This window comes from Coregonus lavaretus (assembly GCF_964263955.1).
Source record: "Coregonus lavaretus genome assembly, chromosome: 18".
Lineage (NCBI taxonomy): Eukaryota > Metazoa > Chordata > Actinopteri > Salmoniformes > Salmonidae > Coregonus > Coregonus lavaretus.
In genome coordinates, this window is record NC_140005.1 from 35,938,622 (window position 1) to 35,956,486 (window position 17,865).

Here is a 17,865-nt window from a genome sequence, read left to right on the forward strand (position 1 = left end):
TCCCTTACGATTCCGGGAATTTTCCAACCGGGACTTCTGGAAAACCTGAGAATTGTATTTAATTTTGCAATCCTAAGATGACAGCTTCAGAAAACTACAGGGAGTACATGAGGCCGGTCTCCTCAATTGGCCCCCATCACTAAAGCTGTCTGTCAGTAACACTGTAGGACTAGTGTTGGTTTGCCACATCCAGTCTCACGCCCCTCACCTCAACCACGCCCCCTGACTCATGCCACCGATGGGGGGCATACCAGGGGGCAGCGGAGGGGGTACCTGGCTCTGTCCTCCAGGGGGTGGGGGATAGTTGCTAGGAGGGATGCCCATCACAGGCGGATAATCCCCGTGTCCCGGGGGCATGCGATGAGGGGGCGGGGGAGGGTAGCTGTGGTTGTACCCCGGCGGGGGGTAGGCGGGCGAGGGTGGAGGGAGGTTGGGTGGAGGGTAGGAGGCGGAGAGTGGAGGACCAGGCGGTGGGGCGTTAGGGGGGTAGACATGGCTGTGGTAGGCCAGGGGAGGGCCATAGGATGGAGGGACGGTGCTGTAGGACGGCCCCTCTGTCTTCATCATAGACTGGAGGCTCTGGAAGCCCTCTCCTGACATATAGGAGCTGGAGGTGGGGATTCCCATGATATAGCTGGATGGGGGTGGTGGAGGGGGGCGGTGGGGAAGCGGGGGAGGCTGGTGGAGGGAGGCTGAGTGGGGGGGAGGTGGAGGTCCTTTAGGGGGCTCCGCTGGGCCTCCTGCCCCAGCTGGGTCTGTCTCTCCTGGGAGAAGGGCGGAGGGGTGGGAGGCTGGAGGCTTGCGGTCTGCAGGGAGAAGAGAATTAGAGAACCCTTAGAGAAACAACAACTGAATCAAACCACTTAACCACTATCAAACACACCATCTTCTTACTTCAACACATAAGCCTGGCCTAGACACCTCTCGTTCTCTCAGCCAATCAGAGGAGAAGACAGAACAGACCAGTTAATACCAGCAGCTAACCACTTCTTCCACCCCAGCTCAGCTAGCTCCTTCAGGGGCTGAGGGGACGGACTGGATGGGACCAGGGGCTTCTCAGACCCTGCATCCCAAATGGCCCTATTCCCTATATACTGTAGTGCACTACTTTTGACCAGAGCCCTATGGGCCCTGGTCAAAAGTAGTGCACAATGTAGAAAATGGGGTGCCATTTGGGACGCATACCAAGGGCTTCGCAGGGGCTTCTCAACCACTTAGCAGGAATGCCATGTGTCAATAATCTATTCAGCAACATGAGACGTTACAGTAGGGAGTGGAGTGGACAGATCTGTGGCGCATTTACACCAAATCAAATCTTGCACTGTGCAATAAGTCTTTTCCATACGGGAATAGCAGAAGGAAAAACGATAAGGCTAATGGACATGGGACTGTCTTTATAAAACTTCACGACAGGATTTATTTCCTTTCTTTTATATTTTAATCTACGGATATTCCCTCTGGAAACCAACAGGTGCACAAGTAGTTGTACTGGTGTAGAGGCTTAGTGAATCTGGCTATTAGTGTGGTGTTCTTCTGAGTGGACCAGGGTAGGGGACTCACCCGAGGGGGGTTGTGATGTGGGTAGAGGGGGCATCGGAGGCTCCAGCCTGGGGATCTTAGAACCCACTGGCTCTGGAGAAGAGAGAGAGGGAGAGAGACAGCAATAAGTCATACTCTAACATACGTACTGTTATGAATCCTTTAAAAATTAATATTGGCAGCTATATGCTTCCATAGATGAATCTACTGTCTCAGCCAGAGAAAAGGTTGTGCTCACCAGGTGCCTGGCTTTGTTCTTTAGGAGATGATACCTAAACAACAACAACAACAACAACAACAACAAGTGAAATGGGTGTGAAAAACAAAAACAGCTCAATTTAGTGCCTGTGGTAATGAAAATAACATGGTGCATGCCCTCACAAGAACCTTTAAACTGGGTGTCAGACTCACGTGGGCTCGTTTGAGCTGGCGGGGAGGGCTGGTCTGGGGCGAGACCTTCTTGCTGAGTGGTGGCGGGACGGGGGGGTTGGGGAGCGGGGGCTGGGTGAGGGCCTGCAGCTGCTGAGAGGTGGGGGTGAGGACGGGGGTGGGGACGGGGGTAGGTGGGGTCTTCTCGCTGGGGGTCTGGGGCATCTGCTGCTTGCCCTGGGAGTATAGGTCTAGGATCTGGTGGCAGATGTCTATGGAGCAGAGGAGGAGGTCATTAATGAGGAGTGCATTTCATAAGTATGGATCTAAATGATGGATATATTGTTATGATAATAGAGTACCACAGTATTGTTATCAAAACGTCACGCCATGGTAAGCCTACACGAAACACAGCCCTTATTTTAAGTGTTTCTAAAATTCCCTATGGGAAAAATAAATGGTGTTTGACGTCTAAAAACAGCCTTACACAAATGAAACCAGAGAAGTGCTCCAGAGAGAGACAGAGACAGAGCGAGAGAGAACAGCCAGTCCCACCTTCCAGCAGCTCCACTGGGACATCCTGGACAAACTGCTCCCACCATCGCCGTGAAGACTGCTTGGACGTCCATTCCTGGATGTCAAACTTACACAGCCGGCCAGCCAGGTACATGACCGCTACAGCTATGATCTCTGGCTCCCACTGTAGGGACAGCATAGTGCACAAGCTGGGGGGTAGGAGAGCAGAGACGCGTGTCCATCAATTACAGGGCACATATTAATAAAGCATCTCAGAGTTCTGATTTAGGATCAGTTTAGCCTTTTAAATCATAATCAATAAGAAGGGGGACCTGATCCTAGATCAGCTATGATTGATTTATAATAGACACATGGGTATTGATGTACTTCCATGGTTCTGCCGAGTTACACATCCATGTTCGGGTTGTTTAACTGCTCACCTGTCATTCACAAAGGTCCAGGCCATCTGAACTAGCTTCTGGACTTTGTTCTTATCACCTGAAACAGATCGGAAATACTTCAGATCTGTGAACAGAAAGAGGTGCATGAGTTTAGGGGTAGTTTTCATTCAGACAGGGTAATAATAGACTAGATCAGATTATGATTATATCATTGTAGATCAACTGTAGTGACTGATTCACACCATAGGCCTGATTCACACCATAGGGCCAACCCCCTTCACATTGTCTTTTCCAGCACACTTCCAGCTACTATAGTGAACAGGTAACCAGGCCAGCCCATCATAGATCATAGCATAGATCAGGGTTGCCAAATGTTGGTAACTTTCCCAAAATTCCCAGATTTCCCAGAAATCCCGTTTGGAGGATTCCCTACTTATTCCCTTCCTGGAATCTTCCAACCAGGATTTCTTGAAAACATGAGAATCTTAGGAAAGTTAGCAGAATTTTGCAACCCAAATCAAGCATCTGTAACAGTGTACCTTTGAGCTGCTTGGCGTAGCGGAGCAGGAACTGGTATGGGTGCTCCACCTGCAGGTCAAACTTAATGGTCTGCAGCAGGATCCTCTCTAGCACCATCACCTCCTCCTATACAGGATCAGAGTCATGGAAAATATTGTGACCAGGATGTATTTTGGATACAGACCCTGTCCTTCCCAGGGAGGGAAATATAATTGACTACCTGGTCAGGGGTCACAAAACGTTATACTAGCAACTTACAATGAATAGATTTAATGCAATGTACGAGGTTCCCTCAATATTATAGTACCAACATATATGCATGTATTACCGTCTTGTAATCCAGGCAATTGTCAAAGTTTACACACTAAGTGAGGCTCTCACCTTTGGGTCATCTCCAAACTGGGCGAACTGTATGTCATTCAGCAGGCTGCGAGCGGTCTTGATGATGTCTTTACATTTCTTTGGGGTCTCTTCCACTTTACCAGCCAGGAATAGACAGCAACCCCCAGTCACCTGTAGAGACGTAGCATTTTTAAGCTGGGTATATACAGTAGAAGCAAATAAATATAACACTGCCACAGATGAATAGGGGAAGCCTTTTTCAACCTGTGACAACGATTTCCATTGTAAAAGGCTCATCTAAACCATCTTTAACATAGCTAAGTCTGGTCAAAAGCTAACTTAGTAAACTCAACTCCACTTATCCATATCACAGGGATCTAAACTAGAGTTATTCCAAAGCAAGAGTTGTAGATACAGTGTGAATACTTACATATCTGGGGAACTGCTTGAAGGAATGAAACATGTAGAAGCGATGGAAGTAGATGATCCCTGTAGCCAATGTGTCATAGTGTCTGATCACAGGGTTAAGGAACCTGAGGGGGGTTGTGATGTTGGTAGAGGGGGCATCGGAGGCTCCAGCCTGGGGAGTTACTGTAACAGTGACGTGGATAATGAAATTCTGCATTGATCAATCTGACTATAATCTGCCACTTGTCAAATAACAAACAAACAATGCATTATTCTAACAGAACCATGACGCTGCACCAGTTTACTCTCCTGGCTGCCAACACAACCAAACCATCAAAAGAGACACCAGATCATGCATATTTGCACACAGTCAGTGTGTGTTTGTTGCTAAACAATGAAGGAAGGATACAGTCCCAGGCGCGTGCCCACGTCGAAGATGAATCGAGCCCCCTCTCTTCGGTACCGGGCCTCGGTGGCCGGGTCCAGACCCTCGGACTGGGAGGGGGTGTGAGCCAGGTCCTTCTTGTCCCAGTACCAACATGGCTTGATGTGATCCAGACTTGCAGCTGGATTTCCAGGGATCGAATTCTCCCTGTATTCTTTCATTAACTATACTAGCTCAATTGTAGAAGCCTCGCTAGCTAACTAGCCACTGCACACTGTTATCAGCTTCCTAAGACAATAATTAGCGATGAAAGGGATGTAGCACAGCGATGCTATCTCTCATGCATGTGAATAACCTCGCTATAGTTACAGCTAGCTGCATAAATAGTACATTTATTTAATCCATTCAATTAAAATATCTACACTCGTATTGACGTGTACGGCGCCACATCTAATTAATCAAAATATGAAACAATCAAGTGGGGCGGACACGTTGTTCTCTTTAAGATCGTCGATTGTCATCCTTGTCAACAAATCATCTCGCCTGAATCCTAACCATTTATGGTAATTGTAAGTCCCTAAAGTAAACTTCCAATCACAAATCACGAAGGGGTGTGTTTTGTGTTTATGCTGCGAAGCCAAACGTTCCATTCGCGAGTGGCCAACTGACTGTTCTTATGACCAATGGCATTGCGGTAAATCTGATAAATTCAACCAATCCGTATAAAGAACCCGTCAAAAACCTAACATTTTTGGAGCCAGGTGGATTTTTAACCAATAGACAGACAAATGAAGCAGCGCACACTTCCCAACAGCCAATACAAATCAAGAAAGATAACGTTGTTTACGTTGGTATAGAACGTTTGTGCTCCAATCAAATAGTTAGAAAACGGTGTTCCAGGCATAGCTCGCACAAATCAACATCAGGTTAGGTTTCGCTCCCCATACCTTGTGGAAGAGGATTGTGTACAGTTTGACAGGAGAGGAACTACTGCACTCACTTTACGGTAACTTAGTTTTGCAAAACATGTTATTAGCAATTATTTGCATGCAATTACTGCTTGATATTACTAGTCATTCTGCTTGCCATTTACATTTTTACCTGACATTCTTGCATTGCGGTGCGAACGTCGCTTGCGAATTTGCGAGCCAAGCTAGCTAGCGTGTTAGCAAATGTGTGTTATAATTTAGCTGGTTGCTTCCCTTTTAAAGTTGACAATAACGAGTGCGAGAGCCTGCTAGTTTGCTAATCACATTCCACGATGTGTTTATTGGACGAGGCAAATGAATGGACTCGTCTGCTACACTGCAACCACGACTGTTAGCTAACCTAGCCAGATAACTAGTCCAATTAGATTGCTTGTTGGATGGGCGTGATTCAGCTGGACAAACCTAATAGGGAAGCTACCTAATGTTAGCTAGTTAGCTCAGTGGGACTGTAGGAATCTATTTTACAGTCAGCTGCTACCTGTCGGTCACCTTAGAGCTATCGCAACAAGCTTCCTTGGGAGCAAGAAGAAACCAAGCCGTTTTTATATGCTCAACAATCATTCTAACAAGATGACAGTTAACTTTAGTAATGCATAGTATTTTTAGTTATTCAAGTTAAAACATGTAGGTATCTAGCTATCTTCAAGAATGCCAGCATGTGTGTGTGACTTGGCGTAAAAGTATTCAGAATACTACAACTCCCATTTAGCTAGCTACATATCCAATAATTTGTTTGACTACTCTAGATGGGTAAGTTAGTCACAGTTCACTTCAAAATATAAAAAAATCAGACATTTTCAGACCTCAAAAGTGGTATATTGTGAAGGCCAGGCCAGTTCCCACAATTGGTTTTGTAGATCCAGCTACATGCCTCAATTTCAAATGAATGGGAGACTCACTGTCTACATTGTTGTTTTTATTTGGTGGCCTTGCCTATGTTTTGCATTCATCTCGTAGGGGAGGGTCTGAAAACATCCAATAAACATTGATTTGGGAGTGAATTGTCACTTTAAGACTCATCCCGTTTTGTGAGGCATGGTAGGGTAAGGGTTTGGAACTTTGGTTCACTGATGCCTCATTTGGTCTGGGAAACGTTTTGCAACTGAATCTGCGTAATGAATACGCCTGTGGTTGTTCCTAATGGGTGCATACATGATTGTGTTGGTGGAGGATTCTTGGCAGCCTTTCAAACAGTGTCAGGGGCCAGGGCTGGTGAACTATGCCAATGGCATGCTAGTGGCCAAAACCACTGAAAGGGGGTCAAAGCCTTTGTCCATCGGAGTGGAAGAAGAGGGTTGGAGTTTAGACTAAAACTGTTTGACTGGGATCTGAGTTGTCTGAAATCCCAGACAGTAACAAAGCCATGTTTTAGCTATATCACAGAAGTGATTCCTTCAGACATTTTCATGTTGTTTTATTTCTATTCCCAGTTTCAAGGATTCCCTGTTTTTACTCTTCCAGCCACTGTTGTCACTTTGACTGTTAAACTCAGATTTGAAAGATTCAACATGTTAAATCTAGGTCAGTCTCAGATTTTGTCCAATTATGTGTGTGAACATGTTTCAGTGTTCTAAAATCTGACTACAACTGACAAAATCAGGACCAGTCTAGTTGAGATGAGTCTGAACCAGCATCTGGGTTTACAGGATAATTGAATATGGCGACTCTCCTTTCAGCCCAGGAAGCAGCCGTTCAACTTGCCATTCACCAGCTTTTATAATAATAATAATAATAATATGCCATTTAGCAGACGCTTTTATCCAAAGCGACTTACAGTCATGCGTGCATACATTTTTGTGTATGGGTGGTCCCGGGGATCGAACCCACTACCTTGGCGTTACAAGCGCCGTGCTCTACCAGCTGAGCTACAGAGGACCTTTTCAAGCTTAATGTCAAAATATGTTAGTTACATACCAAACAATGGACTTTTGCTGAGCAACTATTGTCATTAGTGCTGTTATGGCCGGGATGTAGTTCTAAATAAAAAGTTACATGCAACCGAAAAGATGCCTTGTCTGGAATTAATCTAAATATTGTATTTGACCAAGTGCACATGTGCCAAATACAACTCTTCTGCACCTCCTATAAAATAACCCATTACTGGTTGGCTGATCCAGCAGCAGAAAAGGTCATTGATTTTATAACCTACAACAGTGAATGGTGGTCATATCAATCTGTTTCACCGGCGCTACATGGAATGCAATAATATTTCATGTAAGTAGATTAAGTAGACAATGTAGGTATGTTTTTACAGTGACTGTATATTTCTAGATGGGCTTTATTTAGTGTATTTTAATTCCATTACTAATATTGCAGGAGGTGCAGAAGAGGTGGAGTTGGCGCATGTACACTTGGTCAAAAACAATACTTAGATTAATTCCAGACAAGGCAATTCTTTCAGTTGCATGCAACTTTTTATTTAGACCTTTTTTGGAAGTACATTCCGGCCATAACAACAGTAATGACGATAGTTGCTCAGCGAAACGCCATTCTTTGGTAAGTACCTTAACGTATTTTGACATTATTAAGCTGGGAAATGGCAAGTTGAATGGCTACTTCCTGGGCTTTAAAGGAGAATCGCAATATTCAAAGTCTCCTTTTAAGCCCAGATTCTGGTTCAGGATGAGTCTACATTTTCCCACATGGTGTGTGTGAACTTAGCTTTAGGAACAGGAAGACGGCAGGTCCGCTGGACGTCACACTGTGCTGTGACACAGTTTTCCTCCCTGTCTGGCTGGCCCTGCACCCTGCTTGCAGCTCCTCTTGGCTAGGCCATAGTGTCTGTCTCAAATTGCACCCTATTCCCTAGTGCCCATGGTGCTCTGGTCAAAAGTAGTTCACTATAGGGTACCAGTAGGGATGCAGCCATAAAGTGACTGGCAGCACTCAGCACTGCTCTCTTCCTGTAGCTGAAGGCCTCAACAAGCAGCCGTCCCACTCTCTCGCTCTTGTTTTTACTCCCTTCCCAATATTAGCTGGAATTAGCCTAAAGGGTGTGGCTGCATCAACCCTACTTCAACTGGCACATGTAGGCGATACGGTGGGGCTGCTGTCTGTGAAAGGCAGGCACACTCAGTGCCCATTTATTTCCCTTCAGAGTGGATGTGTTGTTGGAAAATGGTCAGAGTTTCGATCTAACTGCCAAAAATGACTTTGGACTCATGCACTGGTGGTTGAGTTGCTGATTTTTTTTTTGGCTTTTGCCAGTAGCTGCAAGAATAGAGAGGGAGTGGGATAGAGTATAAAAGAAAGAGAAAATGACAAGCGAGAGAGAGGGGTGGGGGTGAGTGTGTAGAGAAAGCTGGACGTGAGTGAGAGGGCGAGAGGGCGCAAGGCAGCTGCAGAGTGGGTAAACATGACTCCTAAAATGGCTGGTGCAAATAGTCCGGATATATAATACTAACTGCATGTTGACACTACACTACCCTGACTAGCTATTTAAAGCCATCATTATGCCGGTGTGAAGCACATAGCAGCCTAACACTTTGTTGTTATAGAAAATAGCTACCTTGGTGATGTTTAATTTGACCCTGGGCTAAAGTAGTGCAATGTTTTACTTCTACGGTATTGTCAGTAGACTAGAGTAGGACATCACATTGAACCTCAGGCATTGTACTGTAGTTCCTCTCTCTGTGTAAATGCCATTGTTTCTGCTGACTCCTTGAGGTTGTTGTGTTCATCTGGCAGAGCCACAGGTTCCCATGGCAATGCCTTTGCCTCCATTCTTCTATATAAGATACTGTACCAGTCTCTCTCACTACTTGACTGAAAAGTGAGTAGAGCATTCCAGGATGTTCACACTCAGATATTGGTTAGGCCTCTAGAATCTAGATTACCCTAATTACAGGCAGGGACAGTATTGCATAGCCTAGTCCACACTTCCATGAGGACAAGGTTATCAGCCAAGAACTACCAGTGCCCAAATTTGAGCACAGTGCCCTCATCAGCATATGACAATCCTTACTCCGAATGACACAGCAGACTAGTATGATTATTCATAGTTTTCTCAGGAAAGGCTTGTGTTGACCTGCAGAAAGACAATCATTAGGCCAACAGGTTATTAGGTTATTATCGTAATTGTCTGTTGTGATGAAACACTGTCCTCTCAGTTGAACTGTTAAAGCACAGTTGAAAAAATATTGGGTTGTAGTGTAATTAGGCTTAAACTAACCTTGAATAAATTTAAGCTTTTTCTCTTGGAGAAAGCTACTGTATATATGACTACCTGTTCAACCCCCGAACTACCAAGAGTAGAGGAAGGAAATGTGGGATTGATATTGAGCCAATATTAACAAAAATATCCTGTCGATTTTACATGCATTTCATTTCCATGTGAAATGTACCCACTATGCCTTGTAGCTTCAACATCAACTCCCTCTGTTAAAGGCATTGATTGGCCCAGTTTAGATTCTGCAGTCTCTCACGGCCTTCAGTGGTCATTACATGTAAATATAACTTTTGTTTGTGCTCATGAGGGCTCGGATGTTCACTGTTTCCTGGGTTGTATTCATAAGTGTACACCGTAGCAAAACATTTTACAATGGGAAAGTAGGACTGTGACGGTCTTGGAATTTGAGGTTACGGTAATTGGCCAGGCCAATGTACACGGTCTACGACATAACCATTGGGGTGGGGGGATTGCCGCATATCAGACTCAAAAGAAACACGTGCCTTTTCTCTGAAACTTCACTAGTACCATTACACTTTGTTATTATAGTAGCATTTCATTATTCTCTCACAATATTAGTCTAGTATACAAATTAAGAAATGTCAGATTGGAGAGGAATTCCAAAGAAAATACAGATTCTGATTTTGACGCACTAAACCGTTCACACCGACTACGATGCATTTTTCTTTCCACTTTTCCAAACATTTCGTATAACGTCATCAATGCTGCTGTGGTCATTCTCTGTGGCAAGATGTTGTTCAAAGTGTCTGGAGAGGACACGTTAATGAGAGAAATCATATACTACTGGAAAAATAATATGCCACTGAAAAAATGTGGATATAGGCTTTGCATCCTATAGGATGAATCATGAAAGGAGCTTGACTACATTTCATTCAGTTGCACCCCATTTTAATAAGAGTGGAAATGCAAAACTGACACCTGTCATCATTCCTCGCACATACTGCATGCTGATCCTGCAACAAGTCTATTTTTCTATCTGATTAATGAGATGCAGTCCAGACAGGCCTATTTTAGGAAACTTTCTGAATGGACATAGAGAATTAGTGAACTCATACATACACACCCACCCACCTAAAAGGACCCATCGATCAAAGCCGCCTGCAGCGCATCTCACTCGGACACATAAGCAAATCACATTTGTCTTTTCCCAAAAACATATGAAAAACCTTAGCTTCAAATCCCTTCTGTAGGATATCAAAAAGTCTACATTATAGGATAATGCTAAATCAATGTAGCCTTTCAGATACATTGACAAGGAAAGTTATGGGGGATGTATAGAGACAGCTGTGATGGGCAGGAATATGAAATTGACAACCATTACAAAATAGAAACACATGCATGCAACCTGTCCATAGCAACCTGTCCATAGCCTGATGAGCAGCCTTTGATCAATTTTAGTGAAGCAATGGGTGGTTATGTTGTCACAATTTTTTTAATTTGAGTGAGTGCTTTATCTAAATCTGTGCAACCACTTATTGATGAGGGTAAAAAAATGTTCTGTCTCTTAGGTTTGCCTATAGCACAGGTGGTCGCTTAGAATCACTTTAGCAGGCCTGTAAATGTATAGGTTATACGAATGATGCATTAATGAATATATTAATTTCTAACTTACACATCTCTCTGTCTTCACTGTTCCCTTCTTGCGCAATTCACACATCTCCGCTGGCAACTCCACTAGCCTGTTTCTTCCCCCTCTTTCTAGCTCTTGAACGAGTGGCCTATATACACTGAATGTACAAAACATTAGGAACACCTTCCTAATATTGAGTTGCCCCCCCCCATGTTGACTGGCCCATGTTGACTCCAATTCTTCCCACAGTTGTGTCAAGTTGGCTGGATGTCCTTTGGGTGATGGAACATTCTTAATACACACGGAAAACTGTTGAGCGTAAAAAAACCCAGCAGTGTTGCAGTTCTTGAGACACTCAAACCTGGCACCTATTACCATACCTCGTTCAAAGGCACTTAAATCTTTTGTCTTGCCCATTCACCCGTAACCTGTCTCCTCCCCTTCATCTACACTGATTGAAGTGGATTTAACAGGTGACATCACCTGTCCTGGAAAGATAATGTTTTGTACACTCAGTGTATAGACAATGAACAGCAATATAGTTTGAAACTTATTTCGAGCAATTTTTAAAAACGAATAGGCCTAGGCCTATTCAAGGAGAAGCATTGATCAATCCTCTTGCATGCTTAATGGCTATAAAATGGCTACATTGGCAAGAGCGACGTGTAGCCTAGCTCTTGTGTGATGCGATCACTTTGGCTAAATTGAGACCTTACTGCACTGATGCATTGCAAACGTAAAGAACAGGCAGAGAGAAATTTATTAATTAATGAATTCACACAACGACCCACAGTCCTGTCAGTGGCAGTGTGCCAGATAACAATTTATATTGGTCAACAACTTATTTTCGCATGCGAAAAGATGCTAAAATAGAATGTGTTCTGAATAAATAATTGACGGCTATTTCGCAATTGGTGTGAACGGTGTCATAAACGAGACGTGCTTGTATACATTTTTTTCTTCTTAATTATTCGGACGACATTAACGGACTTGGTGAGAAAGGGTCTTTTACTGAAAATAGGCCTTTTACAAGATGAAATTATGACAGGAGTGTTTGGTTCTTATTAAGGAGAGAGTCCAGACAGGCTACTTTAGGAAACTTTCTAAATGGACATATAGAGAGAATCAGCAAACTCACACACACACACACACCCCCGCAAAAGGACCCGTCAATCAAAGCCACCAGCGTATGTCAGACACAAGCAAACACAGTTGAAGTCGGAAGTTTACAAACACTTAGGTTGGTGGTTTTTCAACCTCTCCACAAATTTCTTGTTAACCAACTATAGTTTTGGCAAGTCGGTTAGGACATCTACTTTGTGCATGACACAAGTAATTTTTACAAAAATTGTTTACAGACAGATTATTTCACACACAAATGGACAATGACCCCAAGCATACTTCCAAAGTTGTGGCAAAATGGCTTAAGGACAACAAAGTCAGGACAACAAAGTCAAGGTATTGGAGTGGCCATCACAAAGCCCTGACCTCAATCCTATAGAAAATTTGTTGGCAGAACTGAAAAAGTGTGTGCGAGCAAGGAGGCCTACAAACCTGACTCAGTTACACCAGCTCTGTCTGGAGGAATGGGCCAAAATTCACCCAACTTATTGTGGGAAGCTTGTGGAAGGCTACCCGACACATTTGACCCAAGTTAAACAATTTAAAGGCAATGCTACCAAATACTAATTGAGTGTATGTAAACTTCTGACCCACTGGGAATGTGATAAAAGAAATAAAAGCTGAAATAAATCATTCTCTCTACTATTATTCTGACATTTCACATTCTTAAAATAAAGTGGTGATCCTGACTGACCTAAGACAGGGAATTTGTACTAGGATTAAATGTCAGGAATTGTGAAAAACTGAGTTTAAATGTATTTGGCTAAGATGTATGTAAACTTCCGACTTCAACTGTATTTCTCCTTTCCTTAAAACGTATAAAAAACCTTAGGCTTTCCGAAAGTAGGCTATAAGATAATACATTGACAAGGAAAGTATGAAGGGTAGAGAGACAGCTATGTGATAGTATGAAGATGAAATTGACAATCATTAACATAGAAACAAATACACACAACATGTCAATAGCCTATTTATCAGCGTTGATTAGTCTATAAATTAAGAAAATATTCCGTATCAAGGTATACCATGCCAGGTTGGATCGGATTGGCGTATTGTCCATTTGACTCAACATTAGCGCCTTATAGGCCTCAGAGCCATAACAATGTTGTTGACTGCTGTTGAATAATTAATGAATAATCAGACACATCCAAGCTTTTTTAAAAGAAGACCTATTTATTTACTAGCAAGCAATGAAAACGTGCATTGTATAAAAGGAAGTCCACACATCAAATATGATATTTTCCTGAAGTGCCATAGCCTATAGGCTAGCGCCCCCATCTAGCGGATTAGCTGCTTGAGCATCAAACGACATTTGGAAAGAGGAAGAGATGTAGACCGTTTTAATAGACAGACTAAGTTAGCAAAACAATTGCTTATAATCATTAGTAAACACTCCCGCTATTAGGTCAAGTTTATCTACATGAAAATAAATTTAATAAAAATGAATAAAAAATGAATGTAGGCCTATTTTAAACGGTTTTAAAAGTTATTTTCATCGCGATCTTCATCCATAACTGTCACAGCCCTATGGGAAAGCACATTTCTTATTGGACATTTTTAGGTAGTCTATCCCTCCTAGTTTCAATTCTTTTTTTTCTTCCGTTTGGTGGTGACTAGTGAATACGACTCTGGACAAAAAAAATGGATTTGATTTAGAAATTTAATTTTGTAATCTCCCGTGGGCAGATTCTGCTTGTAGACTGAGAGATTAATGGGATGTGTGAGATACGAAAATCCCTTTTTTAATAAAAAATAATAATAATTGGTCACTGGTTATCTGGACGTATCAGGATTGGGTGAAGGCAGTGCCTAAACTGCTTCACCTCTAGTGTTTCGCATGTGCCCACATGGATCGGAAGGGGTGGCGTGTGGGGAGGGGGCTTTGGCTGAGTGTTTCCTCTTGTGAGGATGAAGACATGTTTTTACCGGAACTCTCAGTTTCTAACACGTATGAACACCGACGTTAATCACGCAGCTGAACAAAGATTTTACTTTGGGGTTAACAGAGATGAGTGATTTTGTAATGTGTCTTCTCTCCCAAGAATCTGCTTTAGATGAGTGAATTACTTTGTGCTGTCTGTCTCTCATCCCCAGTCCCTGTCCTGCTCTCTGTCCAGCTGCACCATGGGAAAGAAGAGTCGAGTGAAGATTCAGAAGTCGGGGACTGGCGCCATGGCCGTGGTCTCCCCCAAAGAGATGATGAACCTCATATCAGAGCTCTTACTGAGTACGTAGCTGGGCTGCCACCCTATTCCCTATATAGTGTAATACTTTTGACAAGGGCTCATAACACTAAGAAACATTTTCTATTGAGATTCTGTGTCCATGGAAAGTTCTTTGGCTTGATCTGTGTCTGGGGAAACAGGCCCTATGGGATTACCTTATGTTACTTATAATGTGAGGTTTCCCCATGTATGTCCCGTTAGAATGCAGCAGTGCTGCCCCTTCTCCAGGGAAAGAGTGGGAGGAGTACGTCCAGATACGAGGCTTGGTGGAGAAGATCAGGAAGAAACAGAAAGGTATGCACACACACCAGGGTTTCCTTTAGCTGGCTTTTGGCCAAGAAATAAGTAAATGAAAAGTGGGATTTCCCCTGCAGCTCGCCAGCTGCTGTTGGAGTAAAACAATGGCTTTAATAAGACCATCCATTGCGCAACAATTCCAAATGCAATCGTGTGTTAAAAACAGTTTTGGTGTACGATTTAAAGAGGGCTAATATTTGTATTTCTCAACTAGTAATTGAAGCGCACCTCCCATTCACCATTCATGTGGTTCATTTTGAAAATATGCTTAATTGTTTGAAACCTGCATTTTTTTATTTCATATTATGAGGCAAGTATTTAAAGACTTCATAAGCTGCATGTGAGTTTAAAGTTTGGGGAAGCTTACAATTTATCTTACCATTTCTACCGTTCTGTGGGCCAGTTATGATTTTCATATGCACATTTTCGTGGAATAGTTTCATTTCAATACTAAAATTTCTGTTGATCAAAATCATTGTCATGTGGTTAATCATAAAAATCGGAATTAAAATAATACATCTAAAAGTTTAAAAGTCAACTAATGCGAGATCACCAACCTGAACCAACAGTGATCCATTGTTGGCTAAAATGAGCGCATGCAACTCATAGCCCTAGGCCAATGCAGCAGTAGGCCTATAACTTCCATTGCTCTTTCACGCTGAGGATTGGTGATTTATCGAAATTGTTGGAAAGATTTTTCAAATAGCTTGCTGTGAGGAACTGCAGTTTTAATATATTCTCAATGGATGTTAAAAAGACGCTCTGCTACTTTTCCGTGCAGCCGACCAGGTACTTCTATGCATGCTCATGTTCACGCTCACTCCAACATTATCAGGACAGAGAAACCAGATACGTGCTCATTGCTCACATGGAGCACTCCAAACAAAAGACAATGAAAAAATTGACAAAGCTTGTAAATGTTTGTTGTGAAATAAACCAAAACGTGTTTCTTATAAGTGTAGCAGGTTGGGAACTCTCCGAGAATGAGAACGGTAAATGACTGGTAAACAATTCACACAATGAAACAATGAATGAACAAGAATTGGTGGGAGACAGCTGAGCCATTCTAGAGAGAGAATCCCCTATATCTTCACCACACACCCCTCCCCTTCTTGTCTCAACATTTTAAATTTATACTCAAGACACATTATCTTCACACATATTAAATGCTTTTCACTGACAGCCGCAACTCGATAATCAGCTAGGCCTATTGCCACACGCGCTGCCCAAATTGCAGGCTTCCCAAATAGGTATAGGCCTATGAGCTTGTGTTTTGAAACAATCCACAGCAAAAAATATAAAGACGCTAATGATCCCCGATTCCTCTGTGGCTAAGTCATGCTTTCTGGTGAAGTATTTTGAATAATTGTATTTCTTTATAGACGGTAGTGGTTATATCATTTTTACATTTATTTCCATTTACTTCCCTATTGGACCCACCACTATGCCATTTCTCTCCTGTTCTATTGGTTTTCATATCAACTTTATTTCATTGTCCAAAAGCCAAACGCACAATCCTAGTCATATTAGCAACCCATCCTAGTTGTTGCATCTTTAGATTCCCACTCTTTCTACGTTTCTAACAGAGATTTTCATCTCTGTCACATATGGAACCGCTATAAGGTGCGCTGTTTAGAATGTTTTTTTTCCCAGGTGTGCTGTTTAGAATAGTTTTTTCCCCTGCAAATAGCATTTTGGCAAATTTTAGAAAATTAAGTTTTATTGGCTGCTTCATTACATGAGTTGCATGTTCTTTTAAGATGCATTACTATAATCTAAATGTTATTTCTGTCATTCTGAGCTCCGTGGGTGGATGCCCAAATGGGTTATGCACCCAATGCATATGGGTCTGGTACATTTCTCAAATGGCCGGTAAATTAAAATCTTCCTGTTACGTTGTCCGGTGCCACATTTTCCTAACGGAAACCCTGACACACACACACACACACACACACACACACACACACACACACACACACACACACACACACACACACACACACACAATGTAGTCAAATGTGTACTACTACTACTACTACACAGGCATACACACACACACACACACACACACACAGCTGGATTTGAGCCATGGCCTATATAGATTCAATAGGAAGAACTCTCAGTTTGATCATAACTGTGTGTGTGTTTCTCCGTCTCTTTCCCAGGTATCTCAGTGATATTTGAGGGCAGCAGAGAGGAGTTCTTCCCGAAGCTGATGGCGTGGGCTCAGGAGAGTGGAGCGTCCTGCGAGGGTTTTGAGATCGCTAACTTCGCCGGCGAGGGCTTCGGCCTCAGGGCCACCAAGGACATCAAGGTTGGTCGCTACGACCGGACCGGTGTCCATGGCAACAGTTGTCAGGGTGACATATCACTTGGGTCTTGTTCATTAGTGCACACTGTAGCAAAACGTTTTTGCAATGCAAATAAGAGTTTCTTATTGGACAAGTTCATCTAATTAACAAAATTGCGCCCAATGTATTTTTAAGGAAGAGAAAGGCCTTGACCTGAGGCTTCCTCCATAGACTACCAATAGATTGATCAGCTCCTCGATTATATTTCAACAGAGGAAACTAGGCCTAACTCTCTCTTATTGGTGTTCTTCTCATAATGACCCACCAAACAGCCCTCATTGATGTTCTAAAATGGCTGCCGTTTAGGTCTGATCGAACAAACCGACCGAGCTGTTCGTATGAAGCCCAGGGCTCTGGTATTGTCACGATAACAGAATTATGACTTTGATACCGATACCAGGTTTAGTATCAAGATCCATACAGATAAACTCAGCTACTGCTCTGTTAAATCATTGGGCATCTTTTGAGTTCAATATCATTACATTTGAACATTTTATGTCCATTTTGTTGAGACAGCCATCTATGCATTAATTAATCAGTTATGCAATAAATTTGACTTTGTTTTAACCAATCTAACTACAAAACAACAATGGTAATAATTTATTTTAAAGGTATATCTATTGATAAACTGGGTAAATCACAA

At 42.7% G+C, this 17,865-nt stretch overlaps 2 protein-coding genes across 2 annotated transcripts in view; one reads left to right on the forward strand and one right to left on the reverse strand.

Annotated features, from left to right (window-relative positions):
* Positions 1 to 102: 102 nt before the first annotated feature.
* LOC311145519 (cyclin-K-like) lies at positions 103 to 4,971 on the reverse strand. Its single transcript, XM_084181777.1, has 10 exons — positions 4,504 to 4,971; positions 4,117 to 4,198; positions 3,726 to 3,857; positions 3,365 to 3,470; positions 2,865 to 2,949; positions 2,464 to 2,633; positions 1,951 to 2,180; positions 1,778 to 1,811; positions 1,561 to 1,632; positions 103 to 806 (listed from the first exon to the last, which is right to left on the reverse strand). Exons 1-10 carry the CDS (start codon positions 4,698 to 4,700, stop codon positions 205 to 207), a joined length of 1,710 nt encoding a protein of 569 aa, XP_084037903.1. The 5' UTR covers positions 4,701 to 4,971; the 3' UTR covers positions 103 to 204.
* A 406-nt stretch (positions 4,972 to 5,377) lies between these two features.
* Positions 5,378 to 17,865, forward strand: part of LOC311145851 (actin-histidine N-methyltransferase-like) — a 46,548-nt gene continuing 34,060 nt past the window's right edge. The window contains exons 1-4 of the mRNA XM_084182187.1: positions 5,378 to 5,485; positions 14,444 to 14,576; positions 14,776 to 14,868; positions 17,037 to 17,185. Coding sequence (XP_084038313.1) covers positions 14,474 to 14,576; positions 14,776 to 14,868; positions 17,037 to 17,185 — 345 coding nt within the window. The 5' untranslated portion in view covers positions 5,378 to 5,485; positions 14,444 to 14,473. The remainder of the gene's footprint in view (positions 5,486 to 14,443; positions 14,577 to 14,775; positions 14,869 to 17,036; positions 17,186 to 17,865) is intronic.